Source organism: Papio anubis, chromosome 11 (genome assembly GCF_008728515.1).
Source record: "Papio anubis isolate 15944 chromosome 11, Panubis1.0, whole genome shotgun sequence".
NCBI lineage: Eukaryota > Metazoa > Chordata > Mammalia > Primates > Cercopithecidae > Papio > Papio anubis.
Window position 1 is genome coordinate 44,958,780 of NC_044986.1, and position 25,208 is coordinate 44,983,987.

At 35.2% G+C, this 25,208-nt stretch overlaps 1 protein-coding gene across 2 annotated transcripts; it reads right to left on the bottom strand.

Annotated features, from left to right (window-relative positions):
* Positions 1-128: 128 nt before the first annotated feature.
* Positions 129-18,525, bottom strand: LIPN (lipase family member N). Of its 2 annotated transcripts, XM_003903964.4 has the most exons (10): positions 18,214-18,523; positions 16,817-16,932; positions 16,050-16,167; positions 13,767-13,965; positions 11,976-12,085; positions 9,514-9,650; positions 7,468-7,614; positions 3,896-3,967; positions 3,276-3,347; positions 129-998 (listed from the first exon to the last, which is right to left on the bottom strand). In XM_003903964.4, exons 2-10 carry the CDS (start codon positions 16,922-16,924, stop codon positions 765-767), a joined length of 1,197 nt encoding a protein of 398 aa, XP_003904013.1. In that variant the 5' UTR covers positions 16,925-16,932; positions 18,214-18,523; the 3' UTR covers positions 129-764. The 2 variants fall into 2 exon arrangements, with proteins under 2 accessions (XP_003904013.1, XP_021799154.1); XM_021943462.2 differs by lacking the exon at positions 3,896-3,967 and having other exon boundaries at positions 18,214-18,525.
* Positions 18,526-25,208: the final 6,683 nt, after the last annotated feature.

A 25,208-nucleotide genomic window follows, 5' to 3' on the forward strand; every position in this document is an offset into this window, starting at 1 on the left:
GTCAGTTTCCTATCTGTCAGTTTTTCATGGAATGTTCAAATCCCTCAAAGAACAAAAAGTCTGTAAAGGGGGCATTACATGCTAAACAAAGAAGCCTCCCTATGATTATAAAATGATATTGATGTTGCAGAATTTATTTCTGCTTAAATAAGAAAGATTTTATACATGTATCCTATTATGGGTTCAAGATTCCGTTTACCCAGATAGCCAGGGATAAGATTATAAGAGGAGATGGCTTCTTTGGAAGAATCTTTGGGGACCTTTTTGAATTTCTCATGTTGAAAATACCTACAAAATAAAAATGTCTAGTACATCTTCAGGATAGCTAAGAAACTTTTATAAAGAAGCTTCAGGCCCTCCTCCTAATCCCACACTCTGTCCATTGCCGTAGCAACCCATATAAATAAAATGACAATAGAGGTTTCCATATAGGACCTTAAAGGAATTTCACTGTTCCTTTGAAGCTTTAGACATTTCTATACTTCATGGTACGCCCTAAAAATTACAATTTAATTAGACTTAAATATCAGAGTGGCAACTTATTTATTTTTTTTGCCCAATCTACCTCATTGTTTATAAGGACCTGTAGATGGTCCCATGCAAAGATGTCTCTAAACATAAATAACACTAACACAATTAACTTGGAAAACAGACTCCATTGTGCATCTCCCCCAGGGGGACAACATCATTGTTGGTTACTATTTTTTCTAAAGTCCCTTAAGGGCTTGGAATCAACTTGTAACTGAAAAGTAAATGCATTGCATTTAGGAATATGCCTTCATTAAAGCTATGATTTCACTGTACATCCGTTGAGGGGCATCAAGGCCCCAGACAAAATCAAAGTGGTTCCAATCTGGCAATAGCTTAAAGTAATGAAGACTCTTGATTTGAGGGAGTATCCTGGCCACATCCTGGGGTGTTACAAGGACATCATGTCCACCAGCCCAAATAGCAGTAGGCACTTTCATGGCAGTCAGGTCATATATAGGCGGATGACTCTGTAGGAGAGAAAGCAAGGTCATACATGAGAGGAAGCTCCTCAAATCAATAACCACAAAGGCTGCTAAATGAATATGGACGATGGCCATAGTTGTGTTAGGCACCAGTGACATAGGAAGAAAACATACAATGTTTTCAATGGTCTCTACCTTTAAGAAATTTGCAAAAGAGGGAGAAAGGCAAGATAGCTAAGCAAATATTTGTATACAAAGTAAGTTATGTTAAATGCCATAAACACTCCCAAAATAAAATGGAAGTAAAGACAAAAAGCTATTTCCACCTGAGGGTTTCATAAAAAGAGGGGTCCCGTGAAATGACTCTTGAGGAAGGTTGCATTTTGACAGCAGAGATGAGGGTGGGTGGGAGGCAGCAAGAGTTTGTAGGCTATGATCAGGAATGGCAAGATTCCCAATGTACCTGGAGAACAGAATAGGTAAGGGGATGTGATAGGACATAAACTTGGAGGCAGATAGTCAAGGTCTGAATGTCAGGCTAGGAAATTTGGACATATTTCGGAAGTTTTGGAGACAAGGTAGGGTCATTTCTCAGAGGTCTGTCTTCAGACTACTGTATGGGCAACAGTTAATGGAATCACCTAAAGAAAGAACAGGTTGAAGGCAAGTCCTGAAAAAAACCTAGATGAGTAGTAGAAATGGTCCAAATTAAAGCTATTGGGATGGCTGACTTCTCCAAGGAAGAAAGAGAGTTTTGAAGAATCCCTGGGGAATGCTAATCATTTCAGAGTGGTGAGAGGAGGAGTAGCCAGTGCTTGGGACAAAGGGAACAATCACAAACAGAAGGAAAAGTCAGACGTCACTGTGGGAACAGAGGTAACGCTGTGAACTTGAGGAGAGAGCAAACTGTTGAGACTAGTTTTTTGGAGGGAATGTAATAAAAATTGGCATCAACTAAGATTAATTCACAAAATAGGACTGGCTTGGAGCAGAGTAGGACCAGCTAACTGTGGATAAATTCTAAGGACATTAACACTCTCACATACTTTAGTACTTGACCATAATGATCTTGAATGTGTGTGTTTATTTTGTTTTAGTTTCTTGTAAATGTAAACAATTCATAAATATAACATGTTTATTAAAAATAATGGAAGAAAACAGACATATGTGAAGTCCAAAATGAGTCCCTTACTGTTTCATGTCCATCCACTTCTTTTCTTCTTTCTTCCTCTCTCTGAAGATAACCACTTTAATGTTTATTTTTTTTTTCTAGACCTTTTCTAAGCATTTGCAAATACATGCATTTGTGTCTAAAAATAGTGTCAGCAGCAGGGAAAAAACTTTTAGGGGTGATAGAAATGTCCTATATTTAGATTGTGGTGTGGTTACACAAATAGATATATTTGTCAAAACTCATTTAATGGGACACATAAAATTGGTAATGTTATTATATGTAAATCATGTCTTCAACTGATTTTTAAAAATAACATATACATGGTCTATCTCTTGTAGTGGTTTTAAGGCTTAGTAGAATTATTCCTCTAACAGGCCAATTCATTACTGAGAAATTGATTCGTCTGATTGTTTTGATCCTCAGAAACAACTTATTAATATTGATGTATAGTTGCACTAGTAAATAGCTTAAAATATGATACCCTGGGAAAATACTTAAAACAATTTAATTTGGTTAGTTCATACTTACAAGCCAAGCCCCTGGTTATGAGAACAGAAAAGTGGTGACAGGATTAATTAAAAGTACAGTGCTAAACGAGTCTACAGATTTTTATGTCTTAAAGCTATATGGAAAAATATGCCTTATGACCCAAGTCTTCAATGTTGGGTAATACTTATTCAACTTTCATGTGGAATTATAATTTTTCTGTTGGCATTAAAAAGTGTATATTCATTTATGCTGTAAAGATTTTTATGAAACAATTTCTATTATTATGTAGCCATTAAAAATATATTTTAAAAACCCTCAGTAATATTAGTCATCTCTTACTATAGCTTAAGTAAAATAGAAGGATTAAAAGTTGTATAAAAGCAATATAATACTGAGAAAATTGGAATAAATACACCAAAATGTTAGTACATCTAGTTATCTCTGGATGGAAGGATTACACATGATCTAATTTCCTTTGTATATGCTTCTTTAATTTATAAATTTTCTGAAATTAATTAAAATTAAAATTAAACATTTTTTGAAAATGTTCTATCAGTATAAATGCCACCAAATGACAGGTAGGAGTCTTTCCACCCTCAAATAATTTTTTATTGTAACTTATCAAAATCAGCATTCTGGGGTTACTGTAAGTAGCTCACCTGATTGTAATGTTTCATATTATCGGCTTCATTTCCCCAGTCATAAGCTCTGAATTCATCAGATTGGTAAAGCTGAAACAAATGTTTTTTAGAAAAAGAATAGTGAGGGTAAGAATCATGAGAGCTAACAGCAAATTTTAGAAAAATACTGTATGCTAGGAAGAAAATAGGGCTCCTAGATCACCAGAAGGATGTAAATACCCATTTTACAATTATGACAAGTGGAGCTCAACAGAAAAACAAGCAATAACCCCCCTTCGGTTTAAAGGAAAAGTTCATGGAAAACCAAGCCTCATTAGAAAGAAGTTAAATCCCAGATACTTCTCTCTGAAGAAGTCTCAGTTCTCCTGAGGCTTCCCTAGTTTACCTCTTGCTTCAGTTCAGGGCCTATTTTAAAAACTCTGATTTAAGATGGTGTTCATTTATGTCATCTACTTGGTCTGTACCATAAAATCCTTTCTCTTAAATTCCAGGGAAATCAAGGCATACAGAAGGCAGCAAGGACAAACTGGAAACAAGCTCTTAAGATTCTTAGGGTAGGCCTGTTAACAGGTCAGTTCTGTCTTTCTAAATATGTTGAAAATAAGGATTGGAATGGTTTTCCATGACTAAGACTCTACCTGTTTTATATGCAGAATGTTCTGTATTGATGAACCAGTAGGAGCATGTGACATATACACATCCATTCGACTCTAAAGGAGATAAAACTCATATTACAGCAATTGCCCAACAAAATTTTGCCTTTCAGAATCAGAGAAAAATGATGCGCAGAAGAAGCAAACAAGAATGGGGCTTCGAAAATAACGAGGTAGAATTAACTAGATAAATTACCATTTATGTCAATACTTGAATGTGAGCGAACCACAGACTGACTAATGGAATGGACTGCTTGACAGCAAACCTGTACCAGCTCTGAATCTGTAGGATAATTTGCTTATTTTCAAGTAGAAGGAACAGTAGTGGTCATCATGGAGCAAAGCCAATTAGGAAAGGTTCTATGCGCAAGTGTGGGGGTGATGCGTGCATGCGCACCCAGGTGCACTGTCACAGATTAGATCAGAAAACCAGGAGTTCAGGCCCTGTTGTTGTTAATGATCAGCTTCGTGAACTTGGCCACCATATTTAACATCTTTGAGTCTCTGTTTTATCATCTATTAAATGAACATACTAAAAGTCATACTACCAATTTACTAGGCTTTTATGGGGATAAAATAAAATATTGCAAAAGTAAAGCTAAAAGCCAATTTTTTCCAAAGGTTATTTCAATATTTGTAAACATTATAGAGATGAAAATTATAGAAATAAAATAGTAATTGTAATTCTATGTTTTAGAAAATAATGAATCTAAGAGAAACTATTAAAAATGTTTACTTTTGAACAAGCCAACTTTGAACGATGGTTCCTTATGGGTTTCAGTCTAACACAATTTAGCTTCTTAGAGAATAGGGGTACAGAACAATTATCTTGCGACTGACTTCACTGTAACAGCCTCATTGGCTGCTATTTGGAATACCAGAGACAACTATTCAACCACACCAGTCTGCAGATGTGAACTCTTCCTCCTCCTCCTTCTTGAATTCTCAATAACAGAAAATGAAGAGGTGATAAAACAGCACTGCTGCTGCTTCATAAACAGGGGATCCCATCTCCCTTCTACCCTGTCCTGTTATTTTGTAGGTTAAGTGGTGAGTTTCATTTCAAAACAAAAGTCACCCACAAAGGAAGGAACATGTGAAATAAGATCAAGGTTTATCTGTGCTTCTCTCCTTTTTTAGGATTTTATTTTTAATGCAATATATTCAAATGCAGTAAGTTCAAATTGACTGTAGTAAGTTGTGGCTGACTGAGAACATGTAAGAAGCTACTACTCATTATAAAACATTCATTTTCCTAAATTTTGCCAGGGAATAGAAGAATGAAGCTGCCTATTCACTTCCCCAGTCTTCATATTCAAGGTTTGTTGAGTACCTGATCTTCTATGTATAGCAGATATCTACCTTCATGGTTCCATATAAATTTTAGGCTTTTTTTTTTTATTTCAATGAAGAATGTCATTGGTATTTTGATAGGGATTGCATTGAATCTATAGATTGTTTTGGATAGTATGGACATTTTAACAATATTGATTCTTGCAATCCATAAACATGGAATACCTTTCCATTTTTTAATGTCATTTTCAATTTCTTTCATCAGTGTTTTATAGTTTTCATTGTAGAAATCTTTCACTTCTTTGGTATGGTTTATTCCTAGGTGTTTTATTTTATTTGTAGCTGTTATAAATGGATTACTTTCTTGACTTTTTCTTTCTTTTTTTTTAAAGATTATTTGCTGTTGGCATATTGAAATGCTGCTGAATTTTGTATGTTGGTTTTGTATCCTGCAAATTTAATGAATTAGTTCATCAGTTCTAGCAGGTTTTTTGTTGGAGTCTTTAGGTTTTTCTAAATATAAGATTCTGAGCAAAAAGCACAAAGCTGGAGGCGTCACATGACCTGGCTTCAAATTATATTACAAAGCTGTAATAACCAAAACAGTATGATACTGCCATAAAAACAGACACATAGACCGATAGAACAGAATAAAGAACCCAGAAATAAATCCATACATTCATAGTCAACTAATTTTCTACAAAGGCATCAAGAACATACATTGGGGAAAGGATAATTTCCGCAAGAAATGATGCTGGGAAAACTAGATGTCCATATGCAGAAGAATGAAATTAGATCTCTATCTCTTGCTATATATAAAAACAAAATAAAAATGGATTAAAGACAAATTTAAGACCTGAAACTATGAAACTACTAACAAACAAAAATTGCAGAAACACTCCAGGACATTGGTCTGGGCCAATTTGAGGTAAGCCCTCAAATGCACAGGCAACCAAAGCAAAGATGAACAAATTAGATTACATCAAGCTAAAAAGCTTCTGCAAAGCAAAGAAAACCATCAACAAAGTGAAGTAACAACGTGTTGAATGAGAGAAAATATCTGTAAACTACCTATCTGACAAGGGATTAGTAACCAGAATATATAGAGGTCATATAACTCAATTGCAAAAAAAAAAAAAAAAAATCTGATTTAAGCTTGGGCAAAAGATCTGAATAGACATTTCTCACAAAAAGACATACAAACTGCCAAGAGGTACATTAAAAACAATGTTCAACATTACTAATCATTAGAAAAATGCAAACCAAAACTACAATGAAATACTATGTTATTCCAGTTAAAACAGCTTTTATCAAAAAGATAGGGAATAATGGATGCTGGCAAGAATGTGGAGAAAAGAGAACCCTTGCACAGACTTGATAGGAATGCAAATTAGTACAGGCACTATGGGGAAGAGTAGGAAGGATCCTCAAAAACTAAAAGTAGAACTACCATATGATCCAGCAATTCCAGTGCTAGTTCTATATTTTAAAAAGAAAATCAATCCATGGAAGAGACATTTGCACCCCCATGTTTACTACAGCACTATTCACAATAACCAAGATATGAAATCACCCTAAGTGTCCATCAAAAGATGAGTGGATAAATAAAATGTGGTACATTTTGACAGTGGAATACTATTCAGCCACAAAAATAATGAAATCATGTCATTTGCAATAATGTGGATGAAACTGGAGAACATTACATTAAGTGAAATAAGTCAGGTATAAAAAGACAAATACTGCATGTTCTCACTCATATAGGGGAGTTAAAAAAAAACTGACCTTATAGAGATAGTGAGTAGAATGATGGTTACCAGAGACTGGAAAGGGTAGTAGGGATGGGGGAAGGACAAAGAGGCATTGGTTAATGGGTACAAAAATACCATTAGAAGGAATAAAGTCCAGCATGCACAATAGGATGACTATAGTTAACAATAATTCATTATATATTTTAAAATAACTAGAAGAGTCAAATTAGAATGTGTCTAACAAAAAGAAATGATAGATGCTTGAGGTGATGGATATCCCAATTACCCCGACTTGTTCATTACACATTGTGTGCTTATATCAAAATATCACATGTACCTCATAAATATATACAACTATTATGTACCCATAAACATTTTTAAAAGCAAAAATAAAATCTGTCTTTAAGTGTTTGGAATACCATATGAATTTATACAGTAAATAGATACATCAAAATGAGTCAAAGGAAAGCTGGAATTTCTTAAGGTATCAAATGGCCCTATAATTATCGCATATACCTGATTCATATTTTTCTTGTTGGATCCAGCCCATAAGGACATAAATTCACTGCATATCAACCAGAGTATCTTATTGTTGCAGATTTTGGTAGAAGGTATCTTCTTTTTCTTATCTTCTAAAAAGAAACCTTTGGTACCAAAAACAGCCTATGAAAGTAAATAATAATTACCTTTGAATGAGATAAAATATTTGCAAACTATGCATATTACAAGGGATTAGTAACCAGAATATTTAGGGAGCTCAACTCAATAGCAACAACAACAATGACAAGAAGCCCAAATAGCAAGAGCAAAAAACCAGAATTCAAGAATCATCTTCAGACTTCTTGACATTTCCTTCCTTCTAGGAAAAAGCCATGCTTGGGGATCTATTTGTACTACTGATTCAGTCAAGGAGACCAAATTATTCAGGAAAGGTGACTTAGGAATGTATCTCCAAATGAGGAAGATTATCAAACATTACTTACAAGGAGATTGCAATAAAGGCTGTCAATCCCAAATTCACTTCTCCATAGTGAAGCTTCCCTGTATTCTGCCCAGTCAGTGCTTGCCAATATTTTTTCTCATTAATTGGTACGAAATGTAAAACAGTTTTTCTTAAGGTCAAATAATACCTTGAATATGAGGGAAAATCGGGGTTTTCCATGTTACCCATGTACACATTTCATTCGAGTACTGTCCCAGATTAGCCAGCTCTCAGGCTGAAAAGTAGAGAATGACGAACCAAAGAGAAGGAACCATTGAACAGAAAAGATATGATAATGTTGCAAAGGCAGCACAATTGAAACTTCCAGGACTTGGGAAAGTAAACTTGCATGGGGATTCCTGGTGGGGTCTTAGAGCTTCTGGGGGAAACTGATGGAAGAAAAGAGCAGGAAATGGGACTTAAAAGTAGCAGGAATATTGACAGTGGGAAATGTGAAACTGAGATAACCCAGGAACATTATTTGCCTTATAGCTGACCTATGTAGGAAGAGCAACACATACAACACATATATGTATTTACAGATAGATGTGTCTCTCTCTGAATTTAATTTAATAAATTAGTTTGCTCATGCTGCCCAAATATAGAAAACATTAAAAACTAACTGATGTCAACACATTTTGAAATAAACTAGAAAAGCTCTTGAATAAGGAAGTTACATCATTTATGCTCTCAGTAAACAATACAATGAAACTATTATCAGACCAATCATTAGGCCCTATGGAAATTCTTCCTTGTGTTAGCTCACAAATAATTTTTTTTCCATTCCTACCACTCCACCCCAAACCAAGATCTCATTTTCTTATATATGAATTATTTTGATATTATAACTGGTCTCCTTGACTTCAGATTTGGCCCAAATCCATTTTATCCATCATCCCAAATTCAAGGGCCAATTTTGAATTTGATTAAATGCTATGTTCATTGTGGCAATGACCTTTGTAAAGAAACAAAAGCAAAGAGAAAAAAAAAACCTCTTTAATAGATAAAATTCCAAATCTACAATTGGCAACCAAATGATTTTTTCAACTCTTGAAAAATAACCGATAAATATTTTACTTAATACTTGAGTTGTAATACATTTAGGCTTTGGAATCTTAGCTTTAGTAAATTAGGGCAAGTTTCCATATTGGAAGCAATATATTAATTAGGTTTTTTTAATGTCAAAATTGGACACATCAGTGATTATGGGTAACTTGAAGTGTCTTTCATTTGGGCAATGTGAATTCATTGACCTACCTGACTAAATGGAACAAAAAAAACCTTGGGAAAACAAGAAAAATCTTTGTTGTTATACAGCACTCAGCTCAGCTAGAGATTCTGACAGATACTCAACTCTGCTAATGACCTTGTAGAGTAAATTGTATTATAGAACTTACAGATACTATGACACAGATATACGCACACATGGAGACACACATACACAAGCACATGCCCACAGAGTCTAAGTTCTATAGATTTTATCTAAATTTCCTACCTTTACTTTACAGTAGATTTGAAAATAATAAGGATTTATGATCCAAAATGAGATCCTCAGGTACATTTTGGTGAAAGGAGCCTACCTTGATTATGGAATTTGGAAGTAGAAAAAAACTGGTAAAAATGCCCGTGGGATATTTGAATGAGATCACAGGACCCAAGGCAAAATTCATTTTGATTCTTTGTGCCAGTTCAGGCATGGTGGAAAAGGCTACAAACCCTGAGAGAATAGGAGACAAGACAATCTTGTAAAAATAAGTACTTATGCAAAGTTTCTAACAAAAATGGGGCTCTGTTTAGTCATTTTTCCTTCTATCGCGATCATATTGGGGATGAATTGGAAGTCTTCTGAGTTATTCTATAAAGATAATCTGCCTTCAGTCTTCTCTGCTCTCAAGTCTCCAATTTTATTTTATTCTGCTTATGGACAATTTGACTTGGCTAGGGGAAACGGAGTAGCTGGCAGGGGAAAGGTGATGGTTAAGCTGTCGGAGTAGCTACTACTGTGTGAACTGAAGGTGACCTCACTTCCCAAGCATGGGGTAAATGCTGGCAACATTCTCATTTCGTCCCTAACTCTGAGATGCCAGAACGAATCACAGAGCTTCCGGAAGCAAATAACCAGTCACAGGAGGTGAGCTGATTTCTTTCTACAGCATCACCCAGTTATTCCAACAGGTTTTCTTTCTCACTGTGGAATGAAATTTCACTGCTCCCAGTGGCTTGCTGGGTGTTTATCAACCCTCTAGACTCTTCCCTGTTTCCAGAAAGAAAGGGGTTTCCCTAGTGTCCATGATGGCCCAGTAAGGACCAGGCGTCTCCCTTTGCTTTGCTCTTTCAGCAGTAGCATTGCACCCCTTTGTATCTCTGTGAGGATGGAGATCAGCACGACACCGGGTAGGCTAGGAGGAATATCCATATAATTTGGTTTCCAGAGGTCCCTTCCTGGGCCTCCACTGGTGTGTGTGTGTGTGTGTGTACTGAAACACTTGTTGAAACATTGAAACTGTCTTGGCCAGATAAAGAAGAACTGAAATAATTGACTGAACAATTGATAAAAAGACTCTGAATCAGGAATAGTACTTCCCCAGAAGGTGTTTGGAAATGTGCAGAGGTGAGATCTTTGGGGGTCACCCTGACTGCAGAGCCGTGTTTAATGGGCTGGGACCTAAATGTCCTACAAAGAGTGGGTGTTCCTTACATAATAGAAATTGCTCTGTCCAAAACGCAAACAACATTCACTAAAAAATTTTATGCCCTAAATGTAACACAGAGCACAAATAATCAAATTCTCCATGTTTTTTTTTTCTTTTTTTTCAGATCAAGTATAAGACCAGATCTAAGTCCTACCCACTTTCCAAAACCAACTAAAGTCATTCCTTCTCTACACCATTTCTCCAGAATCCTTACACACCCCATTGGTGAAATCAGATACACCTGGTTTGAATCTGTGTTCTGAACTTGTGTTTCTTCTTCTATGAAATGGAGATAATAACAGTCGGGTTGTTTTGAAGATCAGAGGGAGATACTGTGGGAAAGGTCCTGAACGCAAGACCGTACACATCACGAATGCTCAATATGTGTTAGATACTATAATTATTTGCCTATTAGTGGCATTTTTGATCTCCTATGAGTTCTTTGACACTTTTTTAGTATATGCTCTCTGATGCTAGCTAACTGCTTGTTCTGAGCTTGGAAAGTGCCTATCAATCTAAAGTACTAATTAATATATGTTACTGATGATCGTGGTGATAATGAAGATATTTCCCTAAACTAAAATATTGCATTTTCACATGATTTATTCTCTTAAAATTGGAAACTTTAGTGGAAATGACAAATTCAAAACTTTTATTAGTATGAGTTCCTTTCAACTTTTACTTGGAACTAGATTATTGATTTCTTTCCAAACTATCTGGGAAGTAAATTGTAAAGTAAATTAAGTAAAGTAAGTAAATTAAGAAGTAAATTGTCAACTTAAAAAACTTTAAAAATTTCTACATACTGCTTACATTTACTTGTTATTTCATAAATACTAAATCACACACTAAATAGATCAACTCAACTGATTTATTATAGTAAACTTTTGTGTTCCAACAAACAAATATAACCATGTCTTTTCAATTTGTTTAAATATAAGTATAAGCCCCTCCCTTTTATTTTTTAAAAATCCCATTTGGGTTGTGAGAAAGAGATGATTGATGCACATTCATTATGTTTCAGCCATAATCCATGGCATTAAATTTTACTTTTTCAGCTCAGAGAGAATCTAGAAACTTACTCTGCAGAATCATTTCTTTGAATTTGGAACACACATTATTCCTGGGAAATTGCATCACCATAGTCAATATGCTGCTGTGACCAGACACCCAGGAAAGGTTTGCCTTACATACAGTCTGTGCACTGCAAGCTCATAGCTACTCAGAGTACTAGGGTTATTCCCAGCAGGGGACAGAGAATTGAAGGCACTATAAATAGCAGTTATTTTATTCCAACATAAAGGTGAACTCCTGTAAGACTCTGAGAACACTGACCCTCAAAAACATACCTATTGTAGTGCCAAGTGAATGTCCAATGAAATACAATTTCTCCTGACCAGTTTTATTTACAATGAAGTCTATGACTCCTGGGAGATCATATTTGGCCATTTCATCAAAACTGCAAAATAAAAAAGGGGCTTTTATAAATACTTGCAAGTTTAAGTTTAAAACTCACAGCACTTGCTCACTTCTTTTTTACACACAGATTCTATGCTGTTTACTTAGATTCAGTGTGTATTTCATTATTTATCCAATTATATGTAGGCTATTGTAGCTTTTTGTTTTTCTGCATATATACATTTTACTTCGTCAAAGACTTCCTCATAAGAGGAACACTTTCAAGACTTGTGTATGATGTTTGAAGTTCAACCTTATGATTCCTCCTCTTCCTTCCCTTCTCTTGCTTTTCTTTGCCCTCCCTTTCTCTATCTGTCTTGCGTGCTTCTACTTCTGAGTCCCCCACCAGGCTTCACAATTCTTAGGGCCATTTAATACCCATCTTTGGAAACAGGTTTTTTGTAAATCATGATTCTACCATTTATGAGCTTTGCAACTCTTGAGAAGTTACTGAAATGCTCTGAGCCTATGTTTTCTAATTTGAGAAATAAATAGAGTAGTGCCTGGTTTACAGGGCTGCTAAAGGGGTTTAATGGTATGAAAGAAATGACGCTGGCTGCTAGTAGGCATTCATTAAGATGTTGTTAGTAGTATTCCTGCCCACAAAGATACATATATATATGTGTGTATATATATATTTAATATATACCATATATTCCAATATTCCATAGTACCAGTATTTTGTTCTTCAGACAGGAGGAGCAAAAGGGCCTATATAACATTTAGTCAAATCAGGTATTCCGTAAGCCAGAAGCCTGTTTATTAAAAGGACGTGAGGAAATCTATGGATTGGGACTTCCAAGAATAGGAGAATTGTTGTGACACCTCCTAAAGACTAGTGATACAATACTTCCTGATGCTTGCCCCTGCCCAAGAACTCTGACCATAACATTGTATTCTATTCCTCCACTCTTCTCAAACTTTCAGTGGGTACTGAATGTTCTATTAATGTAATAGGAATACACACTCTGTTCTAACAGCCGGTTTACAAACCAACAGGGATCTTAGGCCTGAAGAAGGAAAGTCTATTGCAGGCATCAGCCTGTCCTCTAGTGACAGTGGAAAACTCTTCCATTAAAAGAAACAATTAAGATATCAAAAAGATTCTTCTTCATTGCCCATTAACAAGGTTTTAAAAACTTAATATTGGAGTTTTCGTGAAAATGGTACTATGTGCGATCTCAATCACAGTTTCTCTAAATCAGTACAGTCCTGGTCAAAATCATCTTTACACAGTTGATTGGTCATCCAGAAGAAATGACTTGTAAAATTATCACTAAAATGAACATAAGCTTTGTGAGGTCCGAGAGTTGGTCTGTTCCCTGTTTGAGTGTTCGGGGCCTAGAACAGCACAGACAGTAGCCACTCAGTAAACATTGGCTGAATGAATGTGCACACTAGTCATGATAATTTCCTCAGCTGTCTCTTTGGACATACTTTTAATGCATAAAATTGATGTAAAAATTGGATGTAAAAATGATCTTGTTGAAATGCCATACTTTGCCTGTGGGAGAATCAGTGAAAAATCAAAGCTTCTTGCTGTTTCCCTCCTTTGAGATGTTAACAGAAAGTACAAGAAGCTATATGACTTCAAGTGTCAAAGATTATCATTAATAGCACCCACGTTATTTTTTAAAAATTGCCTCCAATTTCCCTGTTGAGTTTTCTTAGCTAATATTTACCTAAAGGCCCAGAATTTCTCATCTGTCTCTGAGAGTGTTTTGTGTCTTCTTGACCAAGTGTTTCCCCGACTGTTTCCCATCCATACATCATAACCTGCATCTGCTAGAAGGAATCCAAGGCTTCCATTGGCATAATTCTCAAGCCAGTAGGCATTGTCTGCAAACAGGGCATGCTGCATATACACAACTGGCCGGGGACCTGGGGGGAGAAAGGGTAAGATGAGAGAGGGAAGAAGAGAAAGAGAGAGAGAGAGAGAGAGAGAGAAATTTATGGTAAATAAAGCATGTCAGAAACATTACAGAAATACACACACATGCACACATGGTAAAACAAAAACTGTTTTCACTTTTCCCTTGTCAATAGTATAGAGCATTGTAATCAGGTAACTTCAGTTTCTTGAGCACATATTGTGTACCTGGTGCTATGTTGACCTATTTATATGTATTAGCTTACTAAATTCTTACAACAACTCTATAAACTAGCTGCTGTTTTGAGAACCCTCATTTTGTAGATGTGGAAACCAAACTTTATGTAGTTAAGTAACTTTCCCAGAGGGCCACCCAGATAAGAAGGCCAGAGCAGGGACACAAACCCAGTTCTTTTTATGTCAAAGCCTGTACTGGTAACTACTCTGCTCTATGTATTCGTATATACAAATTTCCTGGGTGTGAAATTTATCATGCTTACTCAAGTCCTGTGGCTCTTCCAGAGAGGAAGAAGAGGTGAGTGTAAGTGGACACTGATTAGTTCCTCACCAAATTTCTATTCAAATCCCCATCCTCTGCCCAGTGGACAGCATTTAAAAACTACAATAATATACTCAGCTCAATGTCCCTCTGCCAACTTCCAGATTCCTGAGGGAGAGAGAGCATTCAGGGAGATGCAAAGAACCAGGGTGGAAGGTCAAGTAAGGCACTATAATTTCATGACTAAGAGCACAGGCTCTGGAGCCAGGATGCCTGGGCTTAAATTCTGGTCTGTCAGCTTGCTATTTGTGTGACTTTAGACTTCTTAACATAACCGGTTGTGCCTTAATTTCATCATTTGTGAAATGGTGACTATTAGTGGTACCCATCTCATATTGTTGACGAGAGGTTTAACTGATTTAAATTATTTAGAACATTACATCTAATGAATGACTTTTAATTCTAAATCTTTCCAAAATTATCTCTACTTAAGCAAAACCTTTCCCATAAAAGTTTTCTCCTTTTATATTTCACAACTCCTTCACATCTGTACCTGGGATTGCCAGATTTAGTAAAAAATAAAAACAAAAGGAAGCAAAAAGATCCAGGATGCTCTACGAAATTTTTATAAATAGTGATAATAGTGAATAATGAATAAAGAGTGTATCTTAAAATGAGACTTATAAAAAATTATTTGTTGTTTATCTGATCTTCAAATTTAACTGGGTGTTTCATATTTTAACTAGTAAAACTACTCATATCTCACTCTCATTTTTCATTCTGAAACTGGAGATATAAGAGGGAGAGAATGTCAAACATGACCTCAACTGGTACTTAATATGTGTGGTGGGAGAAAAGATGCAAAATGAACATGGTAAGCAGCTGCCAATAAATTATTTGCTTTTGAACCATTGCATATATTTTGCTTATTCTTATTTCTTCTTCAGAGGCTTTGCAGTTAAATTTTCCCTTTAAAGGAGTATCATTCCCCTGCTGTGGCATGGCTGGGCCCTCATTCTAGAATTCAAACCTTATTGACACCATACTCTTTCACTCCATGAATCATCTATCTCTTAGATCAAATGTATGTGGATGTTAATGTTTTCAGTCCTGGAAAACTTTTCAGAAATGCTGTTGTCATTTAACTAGATTGTTTTTTATCCTGCAGAGGGAGGCCCCTTGATTTTAGTGGGGGCAGGAGAGGCTCTTCTTGGGTGCCCCACAGTCAATTTCACACAACCCAGCAAATCTCCTTCTGACAATGAGGAGATCCATTTTCCTGGGACAAAGCAATTTTTCACATGATAAATCAGTAATGAGGTGACAAAATGTAGGCTCCGCCTTCCTGTTTACACCCTAACAAGTACCTCTGGTTGCAGTTAGCAAGATCAGTCTTGCTGTCTATATTTTTAGGTTCTTGTCTGTCTTCAGATAATTATCAGGCAAAGAGTAAGCCTCCCTGTTAACTATTTAAAGTCTAATCCAATAATTCAAACCAATTTTGATAAACTCTGTTGATGCATATCTAGCACTAAATTCCTCCTGAGAAGGAGGATGTCAGTGCAGTCCCCTTTTCAGGAGAGACATATCTTGTACCTGTGCTCCTAATGTGTCTTCGCCCATAGGGAATTCTGTTGACAAGGAGTATGTACCCATCTTCAGTGGTGACTTCATACTCTTCACTGGGATAGCCATTGTAGTTGATGATTTCACTCTGCCCAGTAAAAATACAGTCATTAGTGGAACTTCTCCAAAGGATATAAAAAGGAATTAAAACAAACTCTCTATTGTGTGCTTATTAGGGTGAATTATCTGAAATTTATAACACCAGGTAACTGTAAAATTAATAAAGTCTTAATACAAAATAAGTAGAATGTTCAAAAATATCTACCTTTGGCAAATATTTTGGAGTGTAGGGGAAAATTTAGCATTGACCCATTCTTTCTGACAAAGCTGTATTCTCAAGTCAATTGTCTTTTGAGGCCCCTCTTGGTTTAAAAGTAATAGAACTATAGATCAATAGAAGACAATCACGTATATCAGCAAATAGCTTGATATTCTTAAAACATAAATTCAAAAGAGGAGTTCTATCTAGAGAGAGAGAGAGAGAGAGAGAGAGAGAGAGATAGATAAATAGATAGATAGATAGGTAGATAGCACAATAGCACAATTTTGGTTTCCATTACTGGACAGTATTCGTTTTTCAGCCAAAGATCTAACTAACTTGACTCTTGCAGAGGTCAAAAACCATCTATATTTTATCTGTTTTATCAGAGATTTTATGTTATAACAGAACCTTTTGTAACCTCATAATCCATTAGTCCTGCTTTATTTGATGTTCTTCACAGTTTTCCATGACTTACAGTATTCATCCACACCTCAGGATTCACTTCATTTTCCAAATCAAGGAATCCACCAACATTTAAAGTTCCACAGATCAAACAAGTTGTTGTTAAAAGCAGCCACATCATAGAAATGCCTGGCATAAAACATTTAATATTCACAGATTAATTATATCTATTAATGTTGATTAATGAAATAAAATGATTAATGAAATAATTAATAATTAATGAAAACTTGAATAGCACTGAAAGCAGATAATGTGTTAAAGGGAATAAATACAGTGAACTAACTTTGAGCACTATTAATCTATTTTTTCATATAGAAGTTGTATTTATTATAATCCAGTTCCTAAAATGAAATAAATTTAATCAAGTATGGAGGCATTTTTGGTCTGTAATCAAGACTGAATTGCTTTAAGTCTTTGTTTGCCTACAATTTGCCAAAATATCTAAAGATTCAGAGGACAGGTTTTCATACCATGGCCAAGTGAAAAGTGGAGTTATCCCCTAGCTAAGCCCCATATCCCACAAAGTAAACAAGAAAAATGGATAAATAAAACTTTAACCAAACAAAAAAGCTTATGATTAGTTTCTAGTGATGTGACTATTTCTCATGTGGCACCCAAAGGCAAATTTTGCATATTTCAATGTGCAGTCTCACTTCCTTGTCATGGTTTAAAAGTATGTCTGTTCAAAGATAGACCAACACTATAACACTAAACAGCATGCTCATCATATAAGTGCTGCAGTCAAATGGTCTAAATTTGAAGTCCAGCCTCACCACAAAAGAACATGTCTAACCTCAGGCAAGTGTTTTAGTAGCTTTGTCTCTTGATTTCCTTGTTAGTAAAATTGGGACAATAATGTAACCTATCTCATAGGGTTATAGTGAGGATTAAGTTATATAACAGTGCAGTATAAGTTCTTAATAAATGCTTTCACTATTTTTCTTATAAAAGTGAGCGAGAGATAAATATTAGAGATAATTTACTATAACAAATTAAGATTTAACTTCTAGAAATGCAGAGTTTACTTCTGAAGCTAAATAGCTTTGCATACATTAGCTATGTGGTTGAAGATCATCTTATATCTGCAAATGTTTTGAAACTTTTCAAATTGTATGAAACTAATAATAACCAATAGCTACTGAGTGTCCTTATGGTAGGACTTGTTCTAAATAGTTCACAAGTTATTTAAGCTCTCAAAATCTCCATAATTTTGGTACTATTATCCTCATTTTATCAATAAAAAAACAAAGGCTTAGAGAGATTTAAGACCTGCTCAAGGTCACAGAGCCAACAGGTGACAGATCTAGGATGGACACTCAGGCAGACTCACTGCAGAGCTCTTGCACCTGACTGTCGGTGCAACTGGCACCTTCCAACCTGCCTCCTGGTTGTGATAGATCTTCATCTTACCTAGTTAGATGAGCTTCACCTGCTCCCAAGGACTCCTTATTGATGAGGAACTTCTGAACTTTTGCTTTTGACATCAGGCTGAAGAGTAAGAGATGATTACAGTGACAGTTAGAAGCTAGAGAGATGAGAAACAGGAAGCTTGTGAAAAGGAGGAAGCTTTAGACTGAGACACACACCCAAGGCGTGTCCCTGACACACCAAATGCCGTGATGTACTTGTAGGTTGGGAAATAGTGGTCTACATGATGCCAAATAACCAGTTTGACAGAATCCTTCATGTTTCCACTGAGTGTCTGTCATTGTTGGGAGGACTTAGCAATATTTTCAAACCAGTGTGTCAAACAGGGAAGTAGAACATACTCAAGATCTTAATGGGCTATTATCAGAGATAATAGTATCTCCCTTCCCCACTTGATCCTTCATGAGGATCAAACGGAGTAACATGTATTAAGGAACTAGTGCCAACCATGCAGTGTGTAGGGATGTGTGTGACTGTAACTCGTTTGAGAAGATGAGGGAACCCTGACTACAGGATCCTGAAACCAGAAGGAATTTGGAACTAGCAATATGGCAGAGGAAACTAATTCACATGCCAAAGGGATTTGGCTTGCTGCCAACTTTGGCACAGTAACCTTTGTTTACACCAGTGGTTAAAGGCAGAAATGGAGGCTGAATAATGACAATTTAGCTCTAAGCCCCACATGAGATACCAGATAATGGAGGTACATGTGCCTCAGTTTTCTACTTCACTTAGTATGCCTATGGAGCTTAAGCAGTAACTGAATCTCTTTCATCTCCCAGCATGAAGAAGGGTAGGGAAAACTAGGTTGCTACCCAGCATCACATAGGAGTTTCAGTTCTATTAGCTTGGATTTATCCTCAAATCCTTAAATCTTTTCAAAAAAATGATATTTTGTGTTGTCCAAATTGTAATACCTGTTTTAGTGAAGTGGGAAATTTCATGCCAATTAAACAAATGTGGAGTAAAAGGAAGTGTTCAGCTGGTCGGAACAGGGAAAAGTGTACCACTCACTCCTTAATCATTTAGTTTTGATGAAAGACTCAAGCATGTTTTGCCCTGATTGATAGTATGATGACATAGGTATGTGGATTTTCCTGGAATTTCTCATGGTTTTTAACTTCATAAACAATCCTTTCTAATAAAACTTTAATGAACTCTTTAGGAAGTTCTAGGAAGCACTATGTTATTATTATTAATATTGATTTGTTACCTTGACTTAATATGGAAGTAGCACAAATATAGTTGAATTTCACAGATCTTTACAGATTGTAGTCTAGCTCAAATCTTAAAAGAGTTTCTACATCATTGACTCATATTCCTTCCTCAACTTTGAGTTATTTGAATAATCAGGGAAATTCTTGTAATTCTTTTGTTTGTACAGAAACAAAGTAATGTCAAAGAAATAAAGCTGAACTTTCTCCCAATGCTCCATCATTCTTCCTATATAAGCTTGCTATTTTAATAAGTATTTATTACTGAATATTATATTTTTTCTATATTATATATTGTTCTACAATATTCAATAATATATTCTATATTACATATTTTCTATATGATAAAAGTATATAGAAAATATATAATGTTATAATATTTCTATTATATATTTCAATACTCATACTGAAATTAATTTAAATGAATAAATTAAAACTTGTTCCTTGGCCCTGTGAGATACAAAATGGTAGCCCCTACTCTGTAAAAGCTCAAATTTTTCCGTTTTTTTTTTTTTTTTAAAAATAAAATTAGATGATAGTGGAGCTAGAAAGGGGTAACCTCTCAGAAGGCATGTGGTATTTTTGAAATCTTGGTCCAAGTATCATATTATGGCCTAAGCTAACTACTTAATGATGGCTGCTCATTCAGTTATGAAGATGGTGGAACATACATGGTTGAACATAGATCCTTGACTTCGGAATCTATCTGTAAAAATGATTACTATTTTTCTTCCAATGTCCTATTCAAAACACATTTGCTATTACAGTGTGGTTATCTTTTTGCTTGTTGGATTGCTTCTTTCTCCTCAAAGGCTGCTTTTTCAAATTTTCTCTTGAAAATAACTCAAAGTTAAAAAGCTTAGGCCATAACCAGCAAAATAGAAACTAGTGAGAATTTGGAAAAAATAAATAATTTGAACCTCACACTTTTGAGACAAATTTCACCCTACAGTAAAAACTGTGCATGAACAAGAACCTGGATTTTGTCTCTTGCTCACTAGGTAATTTATCTAATTTATTTTGCATCCTAAAATTCGAACATTGCTCAATAGAACCATAAGTGTCCATAAGTATATATGTGTGTGTGTAAAATTATTAATTTGCACACTTTTGCTTAAGAGAAAATATGTTATATTTTAAAGTTTCATCTTTTTACTCATAAAGCAATGTTGGCAATGTTCATAATTTCCACAAGAAACTGTTGTTTTTGAGATTACGTGTTAGACTAGAACGTGCTTTCTTTTAGCGTCAGTGAAAATGAATTTCTGTTTCAGTGCCATCTATACTACATTCATCTTTAAAAACACTAATGGCTATGATGGAGAGAAGAGAGAAGTGACAAAAAGGCCTATCAATCATAGTTAACTAAAATATTAAAGGTTTTTGAAGAGGCCATAATAGTTGACTGAACACACATCCATCCCAACTCAAAGTGTTCAAAGGAAAGATCACTTACATTTAAAGAGAAATTATTACCAAGAGTGCTGGCAGCTGTCCTTGATAACATCCATGTTCTGGAGTGGCAGGATCAGGACCATCCACATTTGTGACAAAGGTCAAATCTTTGTGAGAATGAAGAGGAAGGGCCATACCATTGAATATGAAGAAAATTATATCATTTTCCTGCCCCAGGCAGATTTACCATCCTTACTTCCTGCTTAATGTACAGCATGTATGTATGGTATTCTCTAGAGCTCATTTTGTATTTGAATTTCTGTAGGAGGTATATTCAAATGTAGATTCTTTAAAAAAAAAAAAGACAGGACACTTAGCTAGACATTCAAGTTGGATCTAGTTTTAAGTTGTCTCATTCAACTTGCAAGAGTAAATAAATGGTGACTGGAATGTGCAAAGAGGTAACATTGTTGTTTTGATATATGCTCCTGGTTTCTTCCTGAGTTAATATTCTATTTTGAGTTACTATTAAATCACCTTCAAATCTCACCAGCAACCCTGAAAATAGATAAATGGTTTTTAGGGTTAGAGTTTCTTGATTTCATTCCTCCTCTAATCACCATCACCATCAAAAATTTTTGCTAAGTGAGTAAATGAGTGATTGAATAGATGATTCTGGAAGTCCAGAGAATGCAGCTTAGTTACTGAGGAATACTAATAATGTTATCATAAATAATAAAAGTGAATTATTTATTATTTATTAAGTACTTAGTATGTATCAGGTATTTTGCTTTGATATGCTACCAACTTGGCTATAAATTCCACTGGCTTTCTTTGCTGTTACAAAGGAAATTTTTCTTAACATTACCTGCTAAATTTAATAGAAGACAGGAAATTCACAGGAAAAATTCAATCTTGTCCTGTTTTTTAACTACATTGGAAGAGATACATTGCTATTTACAGATTGCAAAGCACACGAATACAATTTAAAAATTGCTACCTGATACCAGTTTTTCTCTTCTTCAGCCTCCAAATTATTCTTAAACCTAGTAACCACCATAGCACAATCTGATATCTTTTACACAGTCTGCATTCTTGCATTTTTCCATACATTAAAAAAAATCTTGTAAATGCAGGATTATTGCATTTTCCTAGAAATAACCAGAATTTTTAGGGGATAGTTAACTTACTCTTTTCACTATCTCAGCATGGTCCAATAGAAATATAATGCGAATTAGGTATTTAATTTAAATTTTCTAATGCCCACATTTTTAAAAAGTATAAAAGGTGAAATACAATTTAAAAATACATTTTATTTAAACCAATATGTTCAAAATATTATTTCCACATATAGTCAATATCATTATTAGTGAAATATTTTCTGATACGATTTGGCTGTGTCTCCACCCAAATCTCATCTCAAGGGAGAGACCTGGTATGAGGTTATTGGATCATGGGGGTGGTGTCTGTCATGCCGATCTCATGATATTGAGTGAGTTCTTATGAGATCTGATGGTTTCATAAGCGTCTGTCGTTTCCCCTGCTTGCACTTCTCTCTTGTCTGTCACCATGTAAGATGTGTTTGTTTCCCCTTCCACCATGAGTGTAAGTTTCCTTAGGCCTCCCCAGCCTTGCAGAAATGTGAGTCAACTAACACCTTTCCTTTATAAATTACCCAGTCTCAGGAAGTTCTTTTTTCTTCACATCATAGCTATTATCATCATTTAAAATTACATATGTGATCTTATCTTTTAAGTATTCTTGAGAATAAGACTTCAGTGATTTTGTTTTCAAAATCCTGCGAGTGGCTAGGAGAGCCTAAAACCAGATTCTGCTTATCCCTTTGAGCTCATCTCACCCCGTTCTCCATTTGACTCCTTGGGCTTCTTTAATTTTCTTAATTTAGCCTAGCTCCTCACCACCTGAGGTAGTCCCCTACCTGTATTATCTGGCACATGTCATGGATATCAGCCAAAATTTCATGTCTTCAGAGAAGACTTCCCTGTCCACCCTGGTGAGGTGTACTTTTTGATGGATTCATCACAATTATTAAATTAAAATTAAAGGTTTAAGTATGTAAATTAGTATAGGTTGAACATTCCTAATCCAAAAATCCCAAATCTGAAATGCTCCAAAATCTAAAACTTTTTGAGCACTGAAATGCCACAAGTGAAAAATTCTACATCTGACCTCATATGATAGGTTACACTCAAAACACAGTCAAAACTTTTGTTTCATGCACAAATTTATTTAAAATGCCATACAAACTTACTTTCAGCCTATTTGTTTAAAGTGTATATGAAACATAAGTGAATTTTATGTTTAGACTTGGATTCCATCCCTAACATATCTTATTATGATATGCAAATACTCCAAAATCCAAAATATGTCTGGTCAAAAGCAAATTGGATATAGGATACTCAAACTATAGCTGTATAGTATCTGATATTTTTATTACTCTGAGCGCCACTTGGGCAGGAACAGCGTTTTCCTTATCATTCTTCTTGTTCTGAATGGCTAGTTTATAATACATACTTATAACATTAAAGCATAAAGGTTAAGAGCTTGATTACCTAAAGTCAAGGTTTCAGAGTTCAGATAACTAATATTTTAGAGCAAGTTGCCCAGTATCTCTAAACTTTAGTTTCCTAATCTGTAAAGAAGAGATAAGAATGATACCATGTTATAAGGCTATCATGAAGATTAAATGATACAATTCATGTAAAATGCTTACACTATTATTTCCTTATGGAAAAGGCTCAGCGAACTTGAATGATTGTGGAGGGGATGATTTTTGTCAAGCCGTATACTTCTGTTTTTCCATGTACACCAAGCAACAGTTTCATACTAGAATTTCCCATGTGTTTTATTATAGGAAAAGAAAACACTAGTCTGGCCAAATTACAGTTTTTGATAAAAATTATAAACATGTGTTTTGTTTTGTGTTCCGCATTTCCTTGTACATTTCAGTTGCATGAATCAGCATGTGTAAGTGCAGTCATTTCTGGGGCAGTGACAAGATCAGTGTCAGGATATGCCAGTCTGATATGCCATAGTCACCAAAGAGGTGTCTCCCTGTGAAGCCTTTGGTGCCCTGCCAGCCAGCCTTCCCCTGCCAAGACTCAGATATCCTTTAGTACCCTCCCCATTATGTCTACAGCCCCCTTATTTATGCCAGGAAATTCTTCATAAATGAGTCTTAGCCAAGTTTATATTAATTACATGTTGTAAAATACCCCAATTTCTGCAGGGCCCAATCAAGTGCTTCATAACACTTGACACTCCCAGTCACCAAACATATATTCATTGATCATTGACTCTGTGCCTGGGTGATTGTTTTCCAACCCTATATAAAGAAATAAAAACAAATTCAGCAATCAGCAATGCAAAACTCAATGTCTGGCATTCAATATAAAATTATTAAGCATGCAATAAGGCAGGACCCATAACCAGGAGAAAAATCAATCTATAGAACAAATTCTCCAATGACAGAGGTGACTGAATTAGCAGAAAATATGTGAAAATATTTTTAAAAATATATTTACTCAAGAATTTAGATCTATCAAACTTTTAACCAAAGAGACAGAATAATAATTACCATCTTATATTAATATTATATATAATTTTATTATAACAGATAACATATATGCAGTATATTACATATTTATTATACATTATTATCTAATCTTTAATACATCATAATTATATTTTAATATATTGTATATACTATAATTATAAATTATATATCATGTTATATAATTAATATAATCAAATATATAATTAATGTAATTGTTATACAATAATAACAAATAGTAGTAGTAGTTTACTATTGCTGATAACAAATTACCACAAACTTAGCAGTTTAAAACAATATACATTTATTATCTCACGTTTCTGTGGGTCAGTAGTCCAGACATGGTATAACTGGGTCCTCTCCTCAGGATCTCCCCAGGTTACCATCAAGGTGTTGACCAGGATGCTCGCGCAATGGAGGGTTACTAGGGAAGAATGGGCTTCCAAGTTTATTCAGGTTTGGGCAGAGTTCATTTTCTTGTGGTCATGTGACTGAAGGCCTTGGTGTTTTGCTGTTTTATCAGCTGGAGGCCACCCTCAGGTTCTAAAAACTATGCTCAGTTCCTTGTAAGGCAGTTTTCTCAACATATCTGTTTATTCCATCAAGCTAACAAGGAGAATAGTTTGCTCCAATCTGCTAAGATGACGTGCAGTGGCGTGATCTTTGCTCATTGCAACCTCTGCCTCCCGGGTTTAAGTGATTCCCCTGCCTCAGCCTTACAAGAAGCTGGGATTACAGGTGTGTGCCACCATATCCAGCTAATTTTTGTATTATTAGTAAAGACAGGGTTTCAC